General features: G+C 43.5%; 1 protein-coding gene and 1 pseudogene across 3 annotated transcripts; both read left to right on the forward strand.

Annotated features, from left to right (window-relative positions):
• Positions 1–4,285: 4,285 nt before the first annotated feature.
• Positions 4,286–4,650, forward strand: LOC308497835 (mitochondrial import inner membrane translocase subunit TIM14-like; annotated as a pseudogene). The gene has a single exon. The product of its transcript is annotated as a mitochondrial import inner membrane translocase subunit TIM14-like (transcript).
• A 3,138-nt stretch (positions 4,651–7,788) lies between these two features.
• LOC308497675 (dehydrogenase/reductase SDR family member 2, mitochondrial-like) lies at positions 7,789–19,313 on the forward strand. Of its 2 annotated transcripts, XM_081048590.1 has the most exons (9): positions 7,805–8,056; positions 11,207–11,396; positions 12,843–13,020; positions 13,561–13,662; positions 16,576–16,646; positions 17,652–17,703; positions 17,971–18,105; positions 18,347–18,402; positions 18,667–19,313. In XM_081048590.1, exons 2-9 carry the CDS (start codon positions 11,248–11,250, stop codon positions 18,776–18,778), a joined length of 855 nt encoding a protein of 284 aa, XP_080904716.1. In that variant the 5' UTR covers positions 7,805–8,056; positions 11,207–11,247; the 3' UTR covers positions 18,779–19,313. The 2 variants fall into 2 exon arrangements, with proteins under 2 accessions (XP_080904717.1, XP_080904716.1); XM_081048591.1 differs by lacking the exon at positions 17,971–18,105 and having other exon boundaries at positions 7,789–8,056; positions 18,667–19,103.
• Positions 19,314–23,507: the final 4,194 nt, after the last annotated feature.

A 23,507-nucleotide genomic window follows, 5' to 3' on the forward strand; every position in this document is an offset into this window, starting at 1 on the left:
ATTTGTTCATTTTTAAAAAAAATCTTTTTTCTGTGCTTCATTTGGATAGCTTTTATTGCTGTCTTTAACTTCACTAATTTTTTCTTCTGCAACGTTTAGGTTGTTGTTACCCCATCTAGTATATTTTTCATCTCATACATTATAGTGTTCATTTCTAGAAGTTCAATTTGGATCTTAAAAAAAAAAAATCTTCCTTCTCTCTCCATAATGTCATGAACATATGGAATATAGCTGTAATACCTGTTTTAATGTCCTTGTCTGCTAACTCTAACATCTGTGTCATCATTTATGTGTCAGTTGAGATTGATTGATTTTTTTTTTTTTTTTTTGCTGTGACAAAAATCCATGCTTTATTTGCAGCTCAAAGTAGCTTCTTTTTTTTTTTCTTATATTTATTGGGGTGACAATTGTTAGTAAATTTACATAGATTTCAGGTGTACAATTCTGTATTACATCGTCTATAAATCCCATTGTGTGTTCACCACCCAGAGTCAGTTCTCCTTCCATCACCATGTATTTGATCCCCTTTACGCTCATCATCCACCCCCCACCCCCTTAACCTCTGGTAACCACTAAATTATTGTCTGTGTCTATGAGTTTTTGTTTCTCATTTGTTTGTCTTGTTCTTTTTGGTTTATATACCACATATCAATGAAATCATAGGGTTCTCTGACTTATTTCACTTAGCGTTATACTCTCAAGATCCATCCATGTTGTCACAAATGCTCCTATATCATCTTTCCTTAATGCCGAATAGTATTCCATTGTGTATATGTACCACAACTTCTTTATCCATTCATCTATCGAAGGACATTTTGGTTGTTTCCATGTCTCGGCCACCGTAAACAAAGCTGCAATGAACATTGGAGTACACGTGTCTCTATAGAGAAATGCTTTTATATTTTTGGGGTAGATACCCAGGAGAGCGATTGCTGGGTCATATGGTAATTCTATTCGTAATTTCTTGAGGAACCTCCACACTGCCTTCCATAGCGGCTGCACCAGTCTGCATTCCCACCAACAGTGTATGAGAGTTCCTTTTTCTCCACAGCCTCTCCAACACTTGTTACTATTTGTTTTGTTGATGAAAGCCATTCTGACTGGGGTGAGGTGATATCTCATTGTGGTTTTCATTTGCATTTCTCTGATGATTAGCGATGTTGAGCATTTTTTCATATGTCTATTTGCCATTTGTATATCCTCTTTGGAGAAATGTCTCCTCAGGTCCTCCGTCCATTTTTCAATTGGGTTGTTTGTTTTTTTGTTGTTGAGTTTCATGAGTTCCTTGTATATTTTGGATATTAGCCCCTTATCAGAGGAACTGTTTGCGAAAATCTTCTCCCATTCAGTTGGTTGCCTCATTATTTTGTCAATAGTTTCTTTTGCTGTGCAGAAGCTTTTCAGTTTCATATAATCCCATTCGTTTATTTTAGTTTTCACTTCCATTGCCTTTGGAGTCAGATTCATAAAATGCTCTTTGAACCCAAGGTCCATAAGTTTAGTACCTATGTTTTCTTCAATGCAGTTTATTGTGTCAGGTCTTATGCTTAAGTCTTTGATCCATTTTGAATTAATTTTGGTGCATGGTGACAGATAGCAGTCCAGTTTCATTCTTTTGCACGTAGCTATCCAATTCTGCCAGCACCATTTATTGAAGAGGCTGTCTTTCCTCCATTGTGTTTTTAGCTTCTTTGTCAAAAATTATCTGTCCATATTTATGTGGTTTTATTTCTGGGTTCTCAATTCTATTCCATTGTGTCTGTTTTTCCGCCAATACCAAGCTGTTTTGATTATTGTAGCCCTGTAGTACAAGCAAAAATCAGGGAGTGTGATACCTCCAGTATTGTTCTTTTTTTTTTAATATTGCTTTGGCTATTCGGGGTCTTTTGTGGTTCCAAACAAATCTGATGATTTTTTGTTCTATTTCTTTAAAAAATGCCATTGGGATTTTAATGGGGATTGCATTAAATCTGTATATGGCTTTGGGTAATATGGCCATTTTAACTATGTTGATTCTTCCAATCCATGAGCATGGAATGTCTTTCCATTTCTTTGTGATTTTTTTTTCTTATTATGATTGAATTTTCCTGCTTCTTTGCATGCCTTGTAATTTTGATTGGAAGCCATACATTATGAATTTTGTCTTCTTAGGTGCTGGATATTTTTGTATTCCCATTAATACTCTTGAGTTTTATTCTGGAATGCAGTTAAGTTACTTGGGAACAATTTGATTCTCTTGGATCTTGTTTTTAAGGTTTGTTAAATGAGATCAGAACAGTGTTCAGTGTAGGAATAATTATTCTCCACTACTGAAGCAAGACCCCTCTGAGCATTCTACCCAATAGCTCATGAATTGAGAGATTTGCAGTCTGGCTGATGGAAACAGGCACTATTCTTGGCCTTGTGAAAGCACCTAGGAACCTTTCTAGTGGTTCTTTCCCTGGCCTTCATTAGTTTCCTCACATGCATGTGCTGATCAGTATTACTCTAAACACTCAAGAAGCACCTTCTATAGATCTGTGAAGTTCTCTCTCTGAAGCTCGCTCCTCTCCAGTCCTTTGGTCTAGTTGCCTTGGTCACCCCAAACTCTTAGTTTCATCTCCTCAAGTCAGATAAACCATAATCATCAGGGTTTGTAATTAATAAATGAATGTGATTATTTGATTAACATCTGACCCTCACTTCACAACCAGACTGTAAGCTCCTTGAGGTCAGGGATTTAGTCTATTTTGCTCATCATTGTACCTCTAGTGCTTCATACAGTATCTAGCTGATAATGGGTCCTCAGTAAATACTCAGTAAATAAAAGAATGAACATTAAACCCAATCATAACAGGGATATACTAAGTTCCTAAAGACTTCATGTGCATTAATATGTGCTATGGTCTGAATGTTTGTATCCTTCCCAGATTCATATGTTGAAATCCTAATGTCAATGTGATGGCGTTAGAAGGTTGGCCCTTTGGGAGATCTATCAGTCGTAGGGGCAGAACCCTCATGAATGGGATTAGTGTCTTTATAAAAGAGACCCCAGAGAGATTCTTCATCCCTTCCACCATGTGAGGACACAGAGAGAAGGTTCTGGCTATGGACCTATGTTATCTTTAATAAGCTTTATTTGTTTCACCTTTCACATTTAATGTATAATTAATTTGGGATTGAATTTTGCATATAGTTTGAAATAGGTACAAAAGTTCATTTGTATCCATTTAATATGCAATTAATCCAGCATCACTTATTGAAAGGACCATTCTCCCTCCATTGTGTTGCTGTGGACCCTTTGTCATAAATTGGGTGACAATATGTGTGTGGATCTCTTTCGGGACTCTTCTATCCCATTGATATTTTTCTATACTTGCAGCAATACCACATTGGTTTAATTATTGTAGCTTTGTAAAATGTCTTGATTTCTGTACATCACTGAACTATGCTTTTCTCTGTTGTTCTTGACATTTGCAAATCTATGCAGTAGTTAGAAAATGTTTGTCATTTTCCACAAAAAGTAAGCCCACTGGTCAAAGCTGTAACAATTTGAGCAACGAAATAAATAAAGTAGTACTAGATTATAACCTAAATTATGACATAAATATCCATGAGTCCATACTGATATAAATACATGATTGAATAAATAAATAAGTGGGAAAAATAGACAAACTTCCCATGTAGAAGTATTTTAAGTAATTTGTGTAAATACTCCATTCTCAAGGAAATGTAACATAATTCTTCACTTCTGTGTGAGTTGTGCATAGTGAATTCCATAGTGCAAAAGAGCATAGCATGGAAAAGAGGGAAAATGAGTGACTTCCTAATGGAGAAAGTTGATAATATACACCCTTGACATGATGCAATGAGAATGGCACTTTACCTCTTTGTGGTCTTTCTCCCCAAACCAGTCTAATCATGAAAATACATCTGAAAAATCCCAGCGGAAGACATTCTACAAACTACCTGATAAGTACTCTCAAAAGATACCAAGTATTTCTTTGTCCTCCAAGACAAAGAAAATCTGAGAAACTGTCACAGCTAAGAAGAGTCTGAGGAGACATGACGACTACATGTAATGTGGTATCCTGGATGGAACACCGAACAGAGAAAAACATATTAGATAAAAACTAAGGAAATCTGATTAAGCAAAGGATGGACTTTGGTTAATAATAAATTCTTATTGGCTGATTAATTGTAACAAAGGAACCATATGAATGTAAGCTGTTAACAATAAGGGAAGCTGGCTTTTGGCTGGGGTGAAAGGTGCTCTCGGTGGAGGCAGGAGAGCTGAGCCAGAGCCATGGCCAGTGCAGTGGTAGCAGTTGGACTGACCATTGCTGCTGTAGGATTTGCAGGCTGTTACGTTTTGTAAGCCATGAAACATGAGGGGCCTCAACTAAATCAAATTTTTCAATGTCTACCAAAATCTGTCTGCAGTGGTCGCTATTACAGAGGTGGGTTTGAACCCAAAATGAAAAAATGAGAAGCAGCATTAATGCTAGGTTTAAGCCCAACTGCTAATAAAGGAAAAATAAGATCTGCTCATTGACAAATTATGCTTTTAAATCACCAGACAAGGAAGGAACTCCTTATATAGTAGTCAAAATCAATGAAGCTAAAGATTTACTAGAAGGCCAAGCTAAAAAAAATGAAGTAAACGTATGATGAATTTTAAGTTCTTATTAGTTTATTTATATGAGTACCAGCTTTTTATAATAAAATTCCTCAAAGCTACACATTTTAGAAATGATTTATCACAAACTAAAAGCCTTGGTATAAGTTTCTTGTTTAAATTTGAGGATTTTAAATCAGATTATAGAATATTTGGAGATTAAGGCTCAATAATTATGGATAAATACATACCATTTGAATAGAAATATTGTTCATTACTCATTTAGCAAATAATTTAGTACCTATTTCAAGACAAAGTAAACATGACAGTCTCTGGGGTGTGACAGTGATACACTGGTCATTAAAATACCATGTGATGAATATTATGATGGAATGAATCAGTACAGGTTGTTATAGTGGGGACTCGTCTCATTGGGAGGAAAGACCGTCAGGGAACCAAAAGCTGGCCCAGCTGCTTGGAACATTGAATTTAAAAGTGAATTTAGCCACAACTTTGCCATAAGAAATTGATCGAGGTTATGTATATATCACTGACAGAATTCAGATTTCGTACATTAAAAACTTGATAAAAAAATAATAATAATAGAGGAAACTGGGTGAAGGGCACATGAAACCTCCCCGTACTACCTTTGCAAGCTATCTGTAAATCTAAATCTATTCTAAAATAAAAAGTTTTTTTTTAAGTAGAAGTACAAAACAACAGAGCACCGTCTGACTCGTGTGCATCCTGCTGTTATGTTGTGTTGTCCAACTATGTTGTGTTGTGTTATGTTGTCCAACTACCTTGTGTTGTTCTTGCCAAATTGTTTAACCTGAATGGCATTATGAGTAAACTATCAAAGAAACCTAAAGCACATTCTGCCAAACAATTGTCCTGTGTTTTTCAAACAATGGAAAACTGGTGAATTTTTTTCTAGATTTTAGATGGATGATATGCAGCAATCAATTGCAAGATGTGAAAGTCGACTGGATCCTGAATTGAAATGAAAAAAAAGAAAACAGCTACAAAAAGACATTTGGGGGCTCATTAGAGAACATTGGATCTGGACTATTTTGTTGAGACTTGCATCTTTAAGTGTTTGACAGTTGTAGGGAAATCTGGCATGAAAACAGAATTCAAATGTCTTTGAGGTGATTATGGGAAAACTACACTCTGAGAGAGTTGTGTCAGTTTCGAAATCTTCAAGCGAGGCATTATTAGCATCTGTGAAGCAGCAGACTCCCAGCTCTTGGAACAGCATTTTGTGAAAAGCCAAATAACACGAAGCATACATGTCTCTCATCTCTGTGATACACTGAGACATCCAATCCATTATCAAGTCCTCTCATCTATCTCCTAGATGTAACTTGAATATGTCTATTTTTTTCTATCCCCACTGCCACTATCCTAGCCCATGTCAGTGTTATCTACAGCTGAGACTTCTGCCTTACCTGGCAGGGCCATTGCCTTGCAGAGCTCCAGGGTTCCAGGAAGCAATTTACATTGCAGCCTATGTAAGTACCCGCCCCACCCCAACCCCCACCACCACCCAGGACACCTCTACCTACAGGATACATTATAATAAGGAGTCCTTGTTGTTCAATGCCACCCAAAGGCTGTTCTCTCTCCTTTCTCCCTCCTGGGATCTATTTTCCTTTGTTATTTATTATTACTTTTCCATTGTTATTCGTTATTATATTATTTCCATCTGTTATTTATGATTATAATTAGAATATTTCAGGTAAATAGAAAAAACATGTATTCATCACCCATCCTTTTCACATTTTAACACTTCATAAACTTTTTCAGTTAGGTAACCTAAATGATTGTTATGAAATAAATCACACATAGGGAAGAGTATACATAATGTAAATGGATAATTTAAAGAATACTCATGTATCCATCATTCAGCTTAAGAAATAGAGTATTTCCAAATGCCCCTAAAACCTCCCATATGCTTCTTCCACACCAGAAACGCTGCTGTGTCCCCAGAAGTAACGGCTATCCTGAATTTTGAGATAACTGTTTTCTTGTGTTTCTTTATGTTTGCAACAGATACAGACAGATCCTTAATGTTTTGCTTTATGTTGTCTGGTTTTTGACTTCTATGTAATGGAATAAATCTGAACGTGTTCTCCTGTGATTTGCTTTTTTTTGCTTAGCAATATGTTTTGGGAGTCATCTCCGATGTTGCAGGGAGCTGAAATCTGTCTGTTTTCCGTGCTTTCCAATCCATACTTCACACTGGAGCCAGAACAATCTTTTAAAGATATACATCCAACTGCTTGTCACTCCATTGCATAAAATCCTTCAGTGGCTTTTCAATACTCTTGGAATAGAATCGCAGATCCCTGGCGTAAACTGTGAGTCCCCTTGTGACCTGGCTCCCTCTTGGGTCTCATCTCACTCCCTGGGCTGAGGTCCATTTCCTGGATCTCAAAAGCTCTTCCCTTCCTTCTGACCTTTGCACACACCTGGATTCTTCCTTTCACTCTTCACCTGGCTATTCCTGCTGAAATTTCAGGTCTGTGATTAAACATCACTTCTTTACATGGATCTTCACTAACCTCCCAATGTAAATTAGGTGTTTCTTATTTTGCTTTCTTTCTATCGGGTTTCTTCAAGCGCGTACCAATTTTGTTATTATATATTTATCTATGCATTTATTTTTAAATGTATTTAATACTTGTCTCCCTTAAGATGTATTGAGGGCAGGATCACATATGTTTTGCTCATAATGGCCTGTCTAGTCCTAAGCAGAGCCTTGGTGTGTAGTAAGTTCTAAATAATTACCATTCAGTGAGTATTGAAGCCAAGAAAAGTTGATGCAATCAGGACAAAACAGTGTTCAGCTCATGTATTCTGGGACAATTCTCTGCTGGATAAAAATTGTTTAAAATGAAGGTGTCAAAGCATTGTTCAAGAAAGCCTGTCAAGGTCAGTGTGATCAGAGGCAGATGTTAGGCTTTATATTTGCCCGATATGTTGACCTGGAGAAAGTGACCAGGAGGCAACTTAATGTAGTGAGTCCTGTGCTATATTTTAAGCATAAAATACATAAATATAAGTAAAGCTCATTGAGTCCTTACTTGTGAGAGCACTATTCTAAGTGCTTTGCATAAATGAATGGATTAATTCCCATAATAATCCTAACAAGGAAGTGTTTTGTTACCCTCATTTTTACATACCAGGACCCTGAGGCACAGAGAGATGGACTTGTCAGAGTTTATACAACCAGTAAGTCGCAGATCCAGTCTGTGGACCCAGGCAACGTTACTCCAGTGTTCTTTGCCATTATGCTGTTTTGCCTTTTAATAATTTTACTCAATGAATATTTGTGGCAAGAATAAACGAGGGTGTCTTATACAGCAGAACACTCGGGCGATCAACCTCACAACTGCTGCAGCCCTAGGCTTCTGATCAAGGATCAGAGAAAAGCACGGAGTCCGTTGCTTCCAGGTAGGTGTTTATTTCCTTGAGGGGTCCTCCTGGGAACAGAGCGCTCTAGAGACTGGAGGGGCCAGAATTCTCTAGGAGACACATACTTCTTCTCAGCACAATCTCTACTCTTCAAGTCTCCACATTGGTTCTGGGGGTGCCTAGAGGTCCGTGGCCTACACTGCTCAAAGTATGCACACGGAGAGTTAAATTTAGGACTCCAGTCGTTATCAGGGGAAGTGCTAATTAATCTTCTTCTTATTTTTGTGCCCAGAAGTATCAGGTGAAATCCCCTTTCCCTGCTGTGGTAGCAAGTATTCACCACTCACCAGAGGCACCACTGGGCCAATGGGTCTATCCTCAGAGACCCAGGCCAGGAGGGCTCCTGCAGGGCTAGGCACGGGAGGGAGGAGAGGGCTCCATCTGAGCCCTCCCATGAATCCCTCTGATGCAGAAATGTGTCCAGAAGTTTCCACAATGAAATTGGAAATACTATTTTGGAAAATTTAGGAACAGCCCAATTTTCATACAAGTTAACTAACATTTCTAAATGTGCAGCTAATTTAAAGGTGTGAAAATTTTTATAGCAGATTTTACTATTCACAACTTTAATAATCATTGCCAAATTCTACCTTCAAAATTTAAGAAACAGTCTCTCAAAATCCACTAAGGTATGTAGGGTTAATTTTAAAAATTAACTTTTTATTGAGGAATAATTTTAGAGTTACTGAAAGGTTACTCTACAACGTATTCTGGACCAAAAATGGGAACACGTATTTTGTTTTATGGTCAGTCTCAGAAGATCAGGGATGGAGTATGAAATCATACATGTAGTTGTTTTTTTTACTTCCTCTTGCCATGAAACTGACTTTCTGATATCATTACCACACAGTAGAAGCACAGTCTATTTCACCTGCATCACCAGAGGCTCCTTGAATGTAAATCTGAGGCTCACGGAAGCCTTTCTATTCTCTATTTCCTGGGATTCTTTCTGTTGGTCTGAAATCCTTAGCACACATTTTCTGTTGAAAAGAAGGTTGAGGAAGATTAACAGGTATTAATGTAAACTGTTAAGAAATCTTATTGTGAGGTACCTTCTTGTATTCGTTTGCTAAGGCTGCCATAACAAAATACCACAGACCGCTAATGTTAACGTCTTGTATGAAACAAGGGATGGCTTAAACAACAGAAATTTATTTCTGATCACTCTGGAACTCCAAGATCAAGATGTCGGCAGGTTTGGATTCTCTGAAGGTCTCTCTCCGTGGCTTGCAGATGTGCACCTTCCCCTGTGTCCTCACATGGCCTTTGCTTTGTGTGCACCCATCACTGGTATCTGTCTCCTTTGTGTGTCCCAATGTTCTCTTTATGAGAATGACAGTCAGATTGGATTAAGGCCTATTCCAACAGGCTTATTTGAACTTATCCATGTCCTTAAAGGTCCTATCTCCAATGACAATCACTCTCTGAGGTTGTAGAAGTTAGGGCCTCAACATCTGAATCCGTGCACAGGCGGACACGATTCAGTCCATAACACTCCTTGAGATCAACAAGACTGAACTTGCTTTGAAACCCAAAGATTCACGTAGTAAATCATGGTTGTTTCAAGTTTTTATGTTGAGTGTGAACTTGTCTATTATCAGAGCCCTATGATTTTCTTCCCTGGGAAGCATTATGTTAGTGTGTGCAGGGGCTCAATAGGGGTAGAAAGACTGGGGTAGACCACTCAGAAAGTGGAATAAGAATTAAGAGAAAATAATGAACATGAGAGCCCCAGTGATCAGGTGTTTTAGTCAAGAGGACCTAGAATGAAGTTTATGCCGCCCTAAGTGTGATCATCATGGATTTATGTAAAGATTATCAATGTGTAAAAAGCTCCATGAGCTTCTTTTTGTCCATAAAAGAAAGTCCAAAATCGCATGGCCTTACGACACCGTCCCACCTTAACAAGGTCCTCTGCTCTCGCTCTCTCTGCTGGTCACCTCCATGTTCCACAGGATCAGTCCTCACCCAATGATTGACAGGAGTAGGAGGTATGCCCTTATGAGGGTAACCAACTCTTCTGGTTTGCCTAGGACTGAGCACTTTCCTGGGATGTCGGTCTTTCAGTGCTAAAACTTGCAGTCCTAGGAAACAGGGATTCTTGGTCACTCTGAGTCCAGCGTCCTTGCCATTTGACAGGGATCACTCTGAAACTCAAACTATTGCTCACAGTTCCTCCACAGGATTGACCTCAGTTTTCTGTAGAGATAACCCACTTGATAACGTACGTTTTATAAGTTATCTTCCCTTCTGTCCCACCCCTCCCACACCCCTAACATTGCTTCCCAGGACCATCTCCAAAGAAACTATTTGTTTCTTGAGTGTGCTTCTGAAGTAGCCAACCTAAGAGAGTTATTGTGTCTTGATCTTATAGACGAGGGGCCTTGAAATAAAAGACATGGGTTGAGAGAAAGTTGTTGCATATAAGAGCTGCTGCTGATACAGTTACAATGACACAGAGCCTTGGGATCGTTGCACAGGTGGGCCTGGACTGTATGGCCTGGGGGCAGGAGGGGTGAGGATAGAGGCCCTATGAAAGTTTTGGGACAAGGGGGTAGTGGCTGGACTTTTATCTACTGTTGGATGAGTCATTTGTGCTTGGGGGAAGCAACTAGTGTGTCCGAAATGCTGACAAGTTTAGTATCTCTGATGAAGGGACAATGGCTGCTGCTTCAGGTGGGGAGCTTCAGAGGAGGGCACAGGGGGTTGCAGCAGATCAGAGAGGTGACAAGAGCTTGGGGCCAGGGTGGTTGCAACAGGCTGGGGAAAGGTGAGAAGAAAGTTCAATGCTGTTCCTTTGTGGAAGCATGGATGTGTGGAGGGAAGTACAAAGGTGACCCTCAGAATCATACAGTGATATTTCTTGTTTGGAGACATGGAGATGAGTCAGGTAAGTATCACTCGCATCTAGCAGGGCCAACACCGTGCCATCCACGTCTGCTGTGGTGCTGTGGCTCACGGTGACGGGAAGCCCAAGGGACTAGGTCGTGCAGAGGATATGAGTAGCGCTATGCTGTACATGTTTGAAGGCTAGCGGGACATGTATCAGAGACTTCAGTGGAACCCTCCCATGAAGGATGCATGGAGACCCAGATCCTAACATGTTTCAAGATGTGATTGTCTTCCCAGGTTCTCCCCCAGCTTTGGGTCCAGGAGGAAAGAAATCAGACATGACTGCCACTTTCAGGGCTGTGTCGTGGGCATTTAGAGGTCTTCATTGCTCCTCGGTCCCTTTCTCAGCCAGAATGAGCAGCCAAAGAGCAGATGGGCGCTGTGCCCTGGCTGAGAAAGTGGCTGTGACCACCGGATCCACAAAAGGGTGAGTTAATGGGAGTCCCTGCTGCCTCGTGACCAGGAGATGTTAGTGTCCCCATCCCAGAGCAGGGATGCCATTCTCACACATCCCTGCCTGACACCCCCACCTCAACACAGCCCTGGCATTTCCAAAGAACTCCAAATCCTAGAATCGCTCTCTAACACACCTGGTGTCTAAGTTCCAAGAATGATGTTGTTGGGAAAACAGGTGCTTCTGAGTTGGTCAGGTAGTGTCTGATCTAGTCTCTGCACTAACTGGCTGGGTAACCCCAAGCTATTTAACTTTATCACAAATTATTATTAAAATAGAGCTAACATACAATATTGTGTTAGTTTCAGGTATATACCATAGTTATTCAACATTAAGCTATTTAACTTATGACCGTCATGGGGACAGCCCTCTTTCCCCATCCGTCATGGGCACTCAGCCATCAGTCTTTTAGGGTTCTGGTCTAATAGGCAGGAGAAGCATGAGACCTATTTGTGTCTCAGACTCAGGGCTCTCATTGACTGCAGAGTGTCAATGGCACAAGGACATGTCTCGGTACCAGCTCAGAGAGCCTTTATTGATGAACCTCTCCTGATCACATCTCTGCCTATGTCCCTTTAATTCCACTCATCCTCTAACTGCCAAAATGGGCCACGATCGGTAATGAGTGGTTTCCACAGACTGGAGGAGGGGTAAATTCTGGGGTCCATTGCTTCAGGGGTTCTGTCTTCCTTTTGACCTTTCATGATCTCTAACATCACCAATTTACACCGATGTATTGTAGAACTCGTTAATCAATCCAGACTTCTGAGAGCCCCATGATGTTTGAAAACTTTGTGTGTATTCCCATATCCAGCCTTCATAGCAAATGAATACATTGAAAATTCCAAGCTGCCCAGACAGTTTATACAAGAGGGGAACTACGCCTTCTGTTCTTTATCACAGGGGCTCAACCTGCCCCAGTCAAGAGTGCCTCAGACCTCCTTACGCAAGGAGAAGGAGAGGGGGGCTGCACACGTTCTTTGGCAGAACAGTTTTAAAGGGCAGAGCAGAGGAAAGCTGTTAGGCTTAGAAAAGTGCAATGTATACCAGAGGCCTTGGCTAGAACAACCGGGAGAAAACGTTGGGCAGTGAACGAGTGTCCCCAATATAGGCTGTGTGCCCAGCGAGTTTACAAATGTTCTGATGGAACATTACTTTTAAAAAACTCCCGTTATCTAAATTGATATGAAAGTCTTCTTGTCTATAAAATATTATTATTCTACTTGTAGTTGTGGGGATTCAATGGGGAAGTCTTGTGAAGGCCTGATGTGTAGTAAGCGTTCAATAGTTCCTCTTCCCCACTGCAAGGATTTGGAGGCCGCTCTGGGCCACATTCTGGAACTCACTTTGTGTCTCATGATCAAGGTCCTAGGAGGGGGGTGGGGATGGCAGAGCCGTCACAGCCATGTCTGCCCACAGGATCGGCTTCGCCATCGCCAGGCGTCTGGCCCAGGACGGGGCCCACGTGGTGGTCAGCAGCCGGAAGCAGCAGAACGTGGACCGGGCTGTGGCAGCGCTGCAGGGGGAGGGGCTGAGTGTGACGGGCACCGTGTGCCACGTGGGGAAAGCTGAGGACCGGAAGCAGCTGGTGGCCACGGTGAGGGGTCGAGGGGTGGAAGGACACAGGCAGGAGAACACACAGAACCTTTTCCTCACCGCTCAGCCCTGCAGGAGCAGGGACCGGGATGGGGACAGAGCCCTAGAACACGTCCTGAGACCATGACTGCTCACAGTAACCCTAAGCAGACACTGGCTTCTGGAAAGTAGCCAGTTCATGAGAGGACCCTCACCCCTACACTCCCTCACCACACATCCTGAGAGAACTATGGTTGAGGAGGGGCCTAAAGGAATTTCACATCCCAAGACCCCAGAGGGGTTCCTGGAGAAGACCTTCCTCCCCCGAGGCCCTCAGCACTGAGAGCCTGCCGGTGGCCTATCCAGGGCACTTACCTTCGCCAAGAGTTTGGTTCTCACAGGAGCCTTGTGACTGACCATTCCTGGTGGAGACACTAACAAGCAAGTGCATAGTGCCACTAATCAGCAAGACACTAATCTGCCTCAGTGGCCCGTGCACCTGGGCTCTCTCCACAGACCATCTTCACACTCACCAGGTCCTCCTTGTCTCCCCTCCCCACAGGCACTGGAGTACAGTGGAGGTGTGGACTTCCTGGTGTGCAATGCTGCTGTCAATCCCCTGGTGGGGAGCACCATGGGGACCAGTGAGCAGGTGTGGGACAAGGTGAGAGGCAGCTGGGAGCTGGCTGAAGGCTGATGTGCTGGCTCTGCATGGGCTCCCGCAGGGCAAGCCCCCACCGAGCCTCTCCTCTCCCCTCCCTATGTTATTGTAAACACACACACTGTGCCCTGATGCTCCTTTCTGGTTTGTGTGTTTTTAAGGCTAGTTCCTCACTGTTTCTGCGTTCTTTTCTCTTCCCATTCCTTTCGTATTTATTCAGCAAATACTTATTGAGGGCTTGCTATGTGCCAGGCACTGCTCCAGGCTGTGGGAGAAGAACTGTGGGAGTAAGTCTCTGCTCTTGGCAGGACTCAAGAATCGTAAGGTCTCTGCTCTCTTTCAACAATTTATGTTCTTACCTTCATTTATGGGGTCATACGTTGGTGGTGGTGCTCGACTGTGGTAATCTGTACCTGCCGCTAAAATTCTCTGCCTTTCATAGATGAGGGTTTCTCACTGTCTCCGCGATGAACCTGCTGCATACACCCATCAGGCCTGCACCCACCCATCAGCTTTCTGTGGGCTCGGATGTTTCAACTTGTTATGAGTCCACTTAACCATCCTTCCAGCTGGTGTTCAAAGGTCCAGGAGAGACTTTGTAAAATGCTTTTGAGGTCCACCTCCGGCTTCATTACTCTCCTATGTCTCATCTTCTGTTCACTCTTCTGTTTTTTTCTTTTGTCCTAATGATGGGCAAGATGGATGGATGGAATCATGTACTTCCTGTCATTGTTAGCATTCCCTTCTGCCCCAAGAACTGGGCCAGAGTATTTCCTTCTGCCCTCCCTAGTTCTCCTCGCTCTGCTCGCTGTCCTCAGGGCTGCTGTTCTTGCTATGTACCCAGGCTGGGTGCCCTTCCAGCCCACCTCAGGAATGACCTGAAATCGGAGATCGCTGCATTTGCTGCCAGCAGACTCCAGATTCTCTACTTCCTTAATGTCTCTGAAGGATCATTAGTCATTAAGTAGCTGAGATTTAATTGCTGACAGTCCCCTAACCCTCCTGATTCATTTTCCCTGTTAGTGTCTCAATTCATAGGATCCCGACTCTCTCTTTTTTGTCAGCGCTGTTAGAAATCTTCCCTCCTGAAGCTGGGCACACTTGCCGACAGCCAGCTTAACTTTCTCTGCTGCTCACCTATCCTCCAAGGACTTGCTATTCCACATGCAGTTCTGCACCACTAGACAGAAATCATCGTCTAATTACATCTGCCACCACCTTGGAGGTGAAATACACGGTCAAATCAAGTTCAGAATTTACTCGATGATCTGCTTTTACCGGAACCCAATGTTCGGTAGGTGTCCTGTGAGGGAAATTCCTTCTCGCTCATCTTATCTTTGGGCCAGCCAGAGCACCTCTTCAGGGAGACCCCATTCTCCCCAGCAGGACGGGATCTCTCATCTACCGCCCCACCATGTCTCCTCCATGGATTCCTCCTTCTCCATGATTCCAGCATGCACCTGACTCAGGCTCACGGTTCTTACCCAGGACTTTGATGGCACTGAGCTGGTCTTCCTTCTTTGCTAACATAGGGCACTTCTCCTGAACAAAAGACAGACTCTCTGTTTCTCCGTGGCTCACATTTGGCTCCTGAGTCTAGGAGGGGCCTTGTCACAGCCCATCATCCGGGGAGCCAACACTCATGGAGCTCAGGGTAGACATCTCATGCGCTAGAGGGCTCTGTCTGAGCAGAGAGTGATCAGGAAACTCTTAGCCTAGCCTCAATTTCTTCTTATTGGGGACCTCATGCTGTTTCCCCTTTAGAATCCAAGCCACTTCTAGCATTCCTAGGGGTCATCTCAACACTGGTTCCCTGCCAACAGATGGGCCTCAGCAGAACTCAATGGAAGCACTTCCCTGCCCACATCTAAGGAAACGAGTTGTGTGGGATGAGGAGTGGGGAAAACAGTGGACAGTTACAGACATGTAACTTTAGCGACTCGTTCTTTAGAGACGCAGAACACAGCTGACCTCACTGAAGACAGCGCCCCTCAGGAGGGATTCCTGGTGTGACTCCAGTCCTGGCTGGCACTCGGTCTAAGCCCTGGGCTCAGCGCCTGCATCTTTTATTGCCATTTCCTCCATATTTCTTCCCGTCCCCAGACACACGGGCAGAGTTGCTGGACAGAACGTCAGGCACCCTGCTGTCGAAGCCCAGTTCCAGGGTTTAGTCACAGACAGGGTCAGCATGCGCACCTAGCTGCCACAATGGCAGTTCTCTGTTGTGCCTCCCTGTTCGTGTTGGCCCTAGGAAAGCTCAGAGCCAAGTTTGCAATAACCTGGCGCTTAGGTTGGCCCTGACAGCACGTGTTCTTGTGAACGTAGAATAGAATAATACTCAGTTCCTACCACGTGCTGTGAACCGTGGGCACCAACCTCACTCTAGCTTTTCCTGCACTATTTTCCCTAGTCTCCATGCTTCACGCATAATGCCTTCTGATTTGCTTTATGCTCTTGCATTCTGAGAAGCCTTACATTCTATGGGGACAAGGCAAGAGCATCAACAATAAAAACACAGAGTTAAAAAGACGACTCTTCCAGAAATCTCCCTTGCTCTCAGCACCTAGTACTTTCCCTCCTTATGTTCTTCAATCTTTTTCCAGTATCCTCTGCTTACATAATTATTTGTATTGGCACGACGAGTTATTTTAAACACCTGAACAAATCCTTCTATCGCCCCAGTCCTGAACAGGTCACATATTCAGGGCTTTGCTCCCAGGCCTGTCCCTTAAACTGCCTGCCTATTAAACCATGAGAAGTCAGAAACAGCTCTTGCCCAGGTCAGAAGGGGGATTAGTCTGTCCGATCTACACACATCTGGATTTGCTGCACAAATTGTAAGGACTTCAGGTGTCTTACGAAAACAAAGCTGGGCTGACGGTGTCTGTCTACGCCCTCCACCTGCTCTGATTTCAGATCCTGAACGTCAATGTGAAGGCCCCAGCCCTGCTGCTGAGCCAGCTGCTGCCCCACATGGAGAAGAGAGGGTAGGCTATAGGGCAGAGTGGGGACTGGTGGCAGTTGGGGAGACTGAGGCACAGGAATTGAGTCCAGAGAGCTTGGGGCACAGTCGGGAGTGGGCGTGGACAGCACAGGTCTTTCTGATATCTCCACGTCCCTCCTCCCTCTGTCCCGCCTCACCCCGCGTGCAGCTATAGTTTCTGATTCTAGTGGCTGCAGGATGAGGGTGAGGTTCCAGGGACCCACGCACGTTCTCCTTGGCCCTGACATCACCAGGCTTGGGAAGAAGCTGTGCTTAGCTCCTTAACCTTGTGGGCTGTTCATCCACACCCTCACTTACTTTGATTTTGTCAGAGCTGGACAATCCCTTTTCACCAACTTACAAACTATGACAGGGTTTGCCCCATGTCTGCCCAAAGGGAGAAGCCACCCCAGGCCCTCCTCATTCCTGCTTCTTGGTCTAGGGACTCTGCCTCTGTTCCAGATCCCATATATCTGACCACGCTCTACACATATTACCAGGGGTCTCATGACAGGAACTTGGGCCAGCACCTGCCTTGGGACCCATCTGCTCCTCTGACCCCTTCACACAGGCATACCCTGTAGGAAGTAGCTGAGGACTGTCTGGAGAGAAGAGAATGTTGCTATCATTTCTTGTCTCCTCCTGCCCTATCTGCTCTCAGAGGTGACCCATTGATAAGCATTTCCCTTTGGCCTTGTTGCCTCTTCACCAAGCCCACTCAGCTCATTTCCCACACTTGGCTTGGCTATTGTTCCCCAATGGAGAGGCAGAAGCATAGTGGTTCTGAGCTTGGACATTGGGTCAGAGAGATAGGCTTTAGAATCCCAGCTCTGCCACTCATTGGCTGGGTGACTAAACCGCTCTGAGTCTCGGTGTCTTTAGCTGTGAAATGGGAATAAGAGTAGGACTGTGTGAGGATTGCGTTATTCAATGACTGCATTATAGCCCTTCAATCAATACTGACTTATGAGCTTCCTCTCTCCTTTTGTGTTTGTCTGTCTCCTCTCAGGAGGGGTGCTGTCATCCTGGTCTCTTCCATTTCAGCTTATTTACCACAAGTGGTGAGTGCTTGCTCCGTGTGTCCTGGTTGGGAAAGGGTGTGGTAGTTCCCCAAGCCTGGGGCAGACCCCCTCTTAGTCCTGCTGCCCTGGGCAGAACTGGTGCCCATGTGGCTGCTGGGTCGCTCACACCGGCTTCTGTTCTCAGACCAGGCTGAGGAGTACGTCTGAGCTCTGGGCTGGGCAGGTGTGATTCTCTGTAGGTGAGAAATCCAACTGACACTTCCTTTCACCCCCATCACCTCCTAATCACTCTTAATCCCATGTCAGGCGCTGGGTGCCTACAATGTCAGTAAGACAGCCCTGCTGGGCCTCACCCGGACGCTGGCGTTGGAACTGGCCCCCAGGGGCATCCGGGTAAACTGCCTGGTTCCGGGATTAATCGAGACTGACTTCAGCAAAGTGGTGAGAAGTGGGGCATATGCCCCGTTCCCTAGGCTGGCGCATGGAGACACTGCCCGAGGACTAATGGGGAAAGGGGACATCCTTAGAGCTGAGGTCCTCACCATCCTCTGAACTCAGCCATGACTCAGTCCATCAACACTGAGAAGGGCAAACTTGTCATGTGTGTTTTGTCACAATCTCGGGGGCCCTCCCATCGCCTTGTTTAGCAGCACTGACTCTTTCACCTCTTCCTTTTGCTCAGATTTATAAGAATGAAAGTCTCTGGAACAAAATCAGGGAAAACTATCAGCTGCAGAGGCAAGTGGGGTTTGGTGCTCTGGTGGTCTGGGTACAATTGGGGAGGGTAGACTGAGTCTGACCCAAGAGCAGACCTCTTTCTGTGTATTGGCCATTCCTTTTTCTGAATTCTGGGTTCCACACAGGCCCGGAGGGTGCAGGTAGTCCTGCTGTATTCACCCTGTCCCTCCCTGGAGCCCATTCCCACCGCAGAGTCCTGTTAGCCCCAGCGCACGACCAGAATGTGAGATCGCTGATGCTATGTTCTGTGCTCCTTCCATCCAGGATGGGGCAGCCTGAGGACTGTGCAGGCCTCGTGTCCTTCCTGTGCTCTCCAGATGCCAGCTACATCACCGGCGAGAATATCGTGGTGGCTGGCTACTCCCCTCGGCTCTGACGGGGCTCGGGGCTACAGAGCTGTGGGTCTGGGCCTTGGAACCTGAGGGTGGGTGGGCTAGGGGATCATTGCGGTCTGGGGACAGAATCCAAAGCTCTTCCAGTATAGCAATGTGGAGGTTCGCTCATGCCAGGCTTGAGGCAGAACCTCCAATAGTCTCATCCTTGGGAACTTCTGAGTCTGTTATATGTTGAAATATTAAAAATACAATCATACTTTCTAGCCACAAATTGTGTTCTTCCATTTCTTTCTGTTTGTTTCCTCTTACATGATAAATTCCTGTTCCGTGACCCTCCGTTTTGTCCTAATATATCAATACCTTTCTTTTTTAAATACCTCCTCCTTTAAATAGTCTAGATTGCACAATATAACCCTTAAATCATTGTTTTATAAGTGCCTTAGTTTTTTTTCTCACTGCTTTCCTGCTGTACCCCTTTGGGAGAACACTTGTGCTTAATCAATCCAAATGCTGTTTTTCTTTGTTTTGTAAACTATATCTCGGTTGTTGTGGAAAACTGGAGAAATAAAGGCTTCCAATATAATTTTGACTTTTAATATCACTTGGCAGTCTTTTTACAGGGTCCTACTTGGGACCATCTACCTTTCCCCTAAACATGTATATAAACGTTTATCAATTGTCTTAGTCGGTAACAAAGTACCACCGACTCAGTGGCTTAAACAACAGATACTTATTTCCTTACAGTTCTGGAGGCTAGACGTCCAAGAACCAGGTGTCAGAAGGGTTGATTTCTCTTGAGGCCTCTTTCCTTGTCTTGAAGATGGCTGCCTTTTTCCTCTGTCTTCACATGGTCTTTCCTCTGTGCATGTCTGTGTCTTAACCCCCCTCCTTATAAGGACACCAGACATATTGGATTAGGGCCCACTCCAATGACATAATTTAACCTTAATTACCTCTTTAAAGACCCTATCTTAAAATACAATCACACTCTGAGGAACTAGGGGTTAGGAGTTCACCATATGAATTTGAGGGAGGGGACACAGTTCAGCCTATAACATCAATCTTTTCAAGCCCACTTCCTCACCACCCCAACTCCATCTTCAAAGAGGAGGCAGGAACAATAATCTGATAACTGCAACTCCTTGCCTCTCCCACCACCTTATGAATCTGTCTGTGAGGGGTTCTCTTTTCCTCACTCTTTCACATCAGTGAAGGGTATCCTTCCCCAACCCACTACAAGCCAAGGTGGTTCCCACCTCTGCTCTAACCGGACTTCTCAACTCTTTGGGGTCCTTGAGATCAGTTATCCCTTATTTGTTGTTTCAATCCCTCCAGTGGCAAAGTGAAGCCAGAGCAACTGTTCTACCACATCTGGCCCCACAGATCCCAAACAGCCTGTGCAGCAAGGAGAGATCCTTTTTATGTTATTTTGTGTTTGGGATTCTGCTTTTGGATTGGGGCACCTTGCCTGCAGCAGGTATTCCATGCAATTATTTCCTCCAGTGTCTGCGAGAGGAAGGAGGCTCACCTGATGGCTTCTCCCTCTTAGTGCCTATATTCCTCCATTCCCTTTGGAGATCGGAGCAGGTAGGGAGGCCGCGTGGGGCAGTTCTGTGCGTACTGTCTCAGTTTTGGTTTGGGAGGCTGTCGGCAGAGTCACTTCTCTTCCTGAGTCAGAGGAAGAGTTAGTGAACTCTCAGAACTGTTTTCTGACTTTTTGGCACCCTCGTTTCCAGAACTTTGTTTCCAGGCACCAGGACTCCCTGCTCCCTTACAAAATTGCTTTCACTTTATGTCAAAAAAAAAAAAAATCACTTGAAATTTGGAAATAGGCAGAAGAGCTGGGAGAATATTTTCAGTGCATTGTTGCAGTGTGCGGATTGACTTTCTGTCTGAGCAAAGATTAATGTGTAGATTTTTATCTGTTAGAGATGCAAATAATTCTGTTAGAAGAGATTGTCCCAAAGGTTATGGTTTATTTTCCTCTTGGACATTAACCAGTTTTGTGTCTAACCGTAAAATTTTATTCTAACATTTCTTATAAATACCTAGCTTCTCAAATGTTCTTTGAATTGGTCATAACACCTGATTGGTTCTCTCATTAATTAATGAGTTGAGTAAGATTTTAACACTTGTTCATTTTTTATTTTTACAACAGTCACAACATTATTTTTGGAAATTATATTTTAACACTGATGTATTGTGTGTAGGAGTAAACAGAAAGAAGAGGCTATTAGACTTTGCAGTAGAAACATTTTTATTAATTATGTTGCTGAACTTCTTTCTATTATTTTTTAACCTTTCATGTAAAAGTTATTTAAATTCTCTTATTTATAAAGAGAAAGCTCCCCAGTAATCCTTTATCATTCTGTAGCTACCATGTAATACTCTTTTTCTTTGACAAAATGTTTTTATAAGGTTGTCTAAAAAGTTGTCTCAGACCAAATGTCTAAGGCAATACGTGAAAAATATCATTGAGTATGTAAAGTTAATGTTAAAAGAGTGTGAAAGTTTCATGCCTATTCGAGGTAACTACAATGACAAGAAGGTTCTTTATGCTTTCTTCCTGACTTCACTTTCCTCGAAGTTGTGACCTCTGCTGGGGAATTTCCAAATCTCCACTAACCCCTTATCTCAATCAGCTTTTCTAGCTCTCAAAATAAGTGAAAGCTTCCAGTGCAACACTTTTACACAGACTTTCTTATGCATCGCCATAGAAACAAGAATCTCACTGTGGAAAAAATCCCGTTATCATGAGGAAGACCACTGAAAATATGGACTAATGAGTTGAACAGCAAACGGAGTAGAACTTTTATTACAGAGGGACCGAGTGACAGTAAGGGCAGTTGGAGGAAGAAGATAGGATATATTTCTGGCCTCAGGTGGGAAGAGACAAAATGTAGAGTCTAATTCTTGTCCTATATGCCTGAGTTCTTACATTCCACAGGACCTGGCTGTAGGTTCCCACTGGGGTGAAGGACCAGCAATGATAACAAGCAGAGTACTCATGACCTTGAGTGGCTTCAACATATTATTTTGGGAGAAGCAGCAAAAATGACCTGTGAGATTTAATTAGTATTATGGATTGAATGTTTGTGTTCCTCCAAAATTTATATCTTGAAATCTAAGCCCCAATGTATTTGGAGGTGGGCCTTTGGGAAGTAATTAGGTCATGAGGGTGGAACTCCCAAGACGGGATTAGTGCTGGGTAAGAGAGACCAGAAAGCTCTCTTTCCACCCTGTGAGGATACAATGAGAAGTCAGTCCGCAACCCCAAAGAGGGTTTTCACCAGACCTTGACCAAGCTGGCACCCTGATCTCAGACTTTCAGCATCCAGAAATTTGAGAATAAATTTCTGTTGTTTATTTATCAAAGTACCAGTCTATGGTACTTTGTTAGACAGTCCAAACAAAGGGATTGTGCAAATTGATAAGAAGAATACTAATACCTAAGGAGATAGATGGGCAAAGTGATGAAAAATAGTACATAACGAGGAAATCTAACTGGTTGATAAACACATGAAAAAGTTCAACTTAATTAGTAACGAAGGAACTGTAAATAAAACAATGACTTACTATTGTTGCCCATCAAAATGACAGAATTTAAAGGCACAATACTTACCGTGGTGACCAGGGATGAGATGAGTGATGAGACAAGTAAAGAGTTAACGGGAGCAGGCTCCTGAGCTGGCAGGATGGGACAGGCAAGGAGTTCACAGGAGCGAGTTTGTGAGTTAGCAGGAATGAGCTAAACATCAACCGCTTGGCTCTGACGCCCCTGGCCAGCAGGGCACCTGCAAGCTGACAAGCGCCTCACATCCATCATAGGTGGGAAGAGAACAGTTTCCAATCTCAATGGCAACCCCTTGCACATCACAGATGGGAACAGAATCATTCCCAGGAGAAGACAATTGTAAAGGCAACCCCCCTGCAAGCTGACAAGCACTCCACATCCTGCATGGAAAAATATAAAACCGCAGCATTCTTTCTCACTGGTGCAGCTCCCCCTATCAGGTTCTGCCCTGGCACAGCTCTGTTTGCCAGTATCTGCCTTACCCCTCTGTCTCGTCAGCTGTTTCCATCAGACTCTGCCCTGGAAAACTTCTGCCAGTATCTCTCTTACCCCTCTGTCTTGGCTGTCCCTATCGGGCTCTGTCCTGACAAAACTTCTCTTTGCCAGAACTCTCTGTCTCTCTCTCTGCCTGACTTTCAATAAAGCTTTCTTGCTCTCCCACTTTGTGAATTCTTTTCATGTTTTGCGAACGACCAGGCGTTAATTCTATGCCAATGCAATGAGTACATTCATACATTTTTGGTGGAACTGGAAACTACAACTTTTCAGGAAATCAATTTGGCATTATGAATTAAGAACTTCATTTAACCCAAGATTTCCACTTGTAAGGGTCTATATGAAATAAATAATTTATGAAATATTGAGTGAGTGCAAAATTATTTATAAAATCAAAATATTGGAAATATAATAGCATGAATACCCCCAAATACAGAAGTTGTTAATTATGTGTGTCCTGCCAATCTCTCCTTGCTCATTTCACTTCAATCATACTGTGCTCTGTGCTGCTACCTGAGTGGGCCAGGCTTTCTTCTGCATTAGGATAATTGGACTTACTCTTTTCTCTTCCTGGAATACTCTCCACCTAGATACCTGCGTGGTTTGCAGTCATACCTCATCCAAGTCTTTATTCAAATGTCACCTTCTTAGTGACACCTTTTCAGAAACTGCACCCCTCTAACATATTCCTTTTCCTGGCT

The sequence above is a fragment of the Rhinolophus hipposideros genome, assembly GCF_964194185.1.
Source record: "Rhinolophus hipposideros genome assembly, chromosome: 5".
Lineage (NCBI taxonomy): Eukaryota > Metazoa > Chordata > Mammalia > Chiroptera > Rhinolophidae > Rhinolophus > Rhinolophus hipposideros.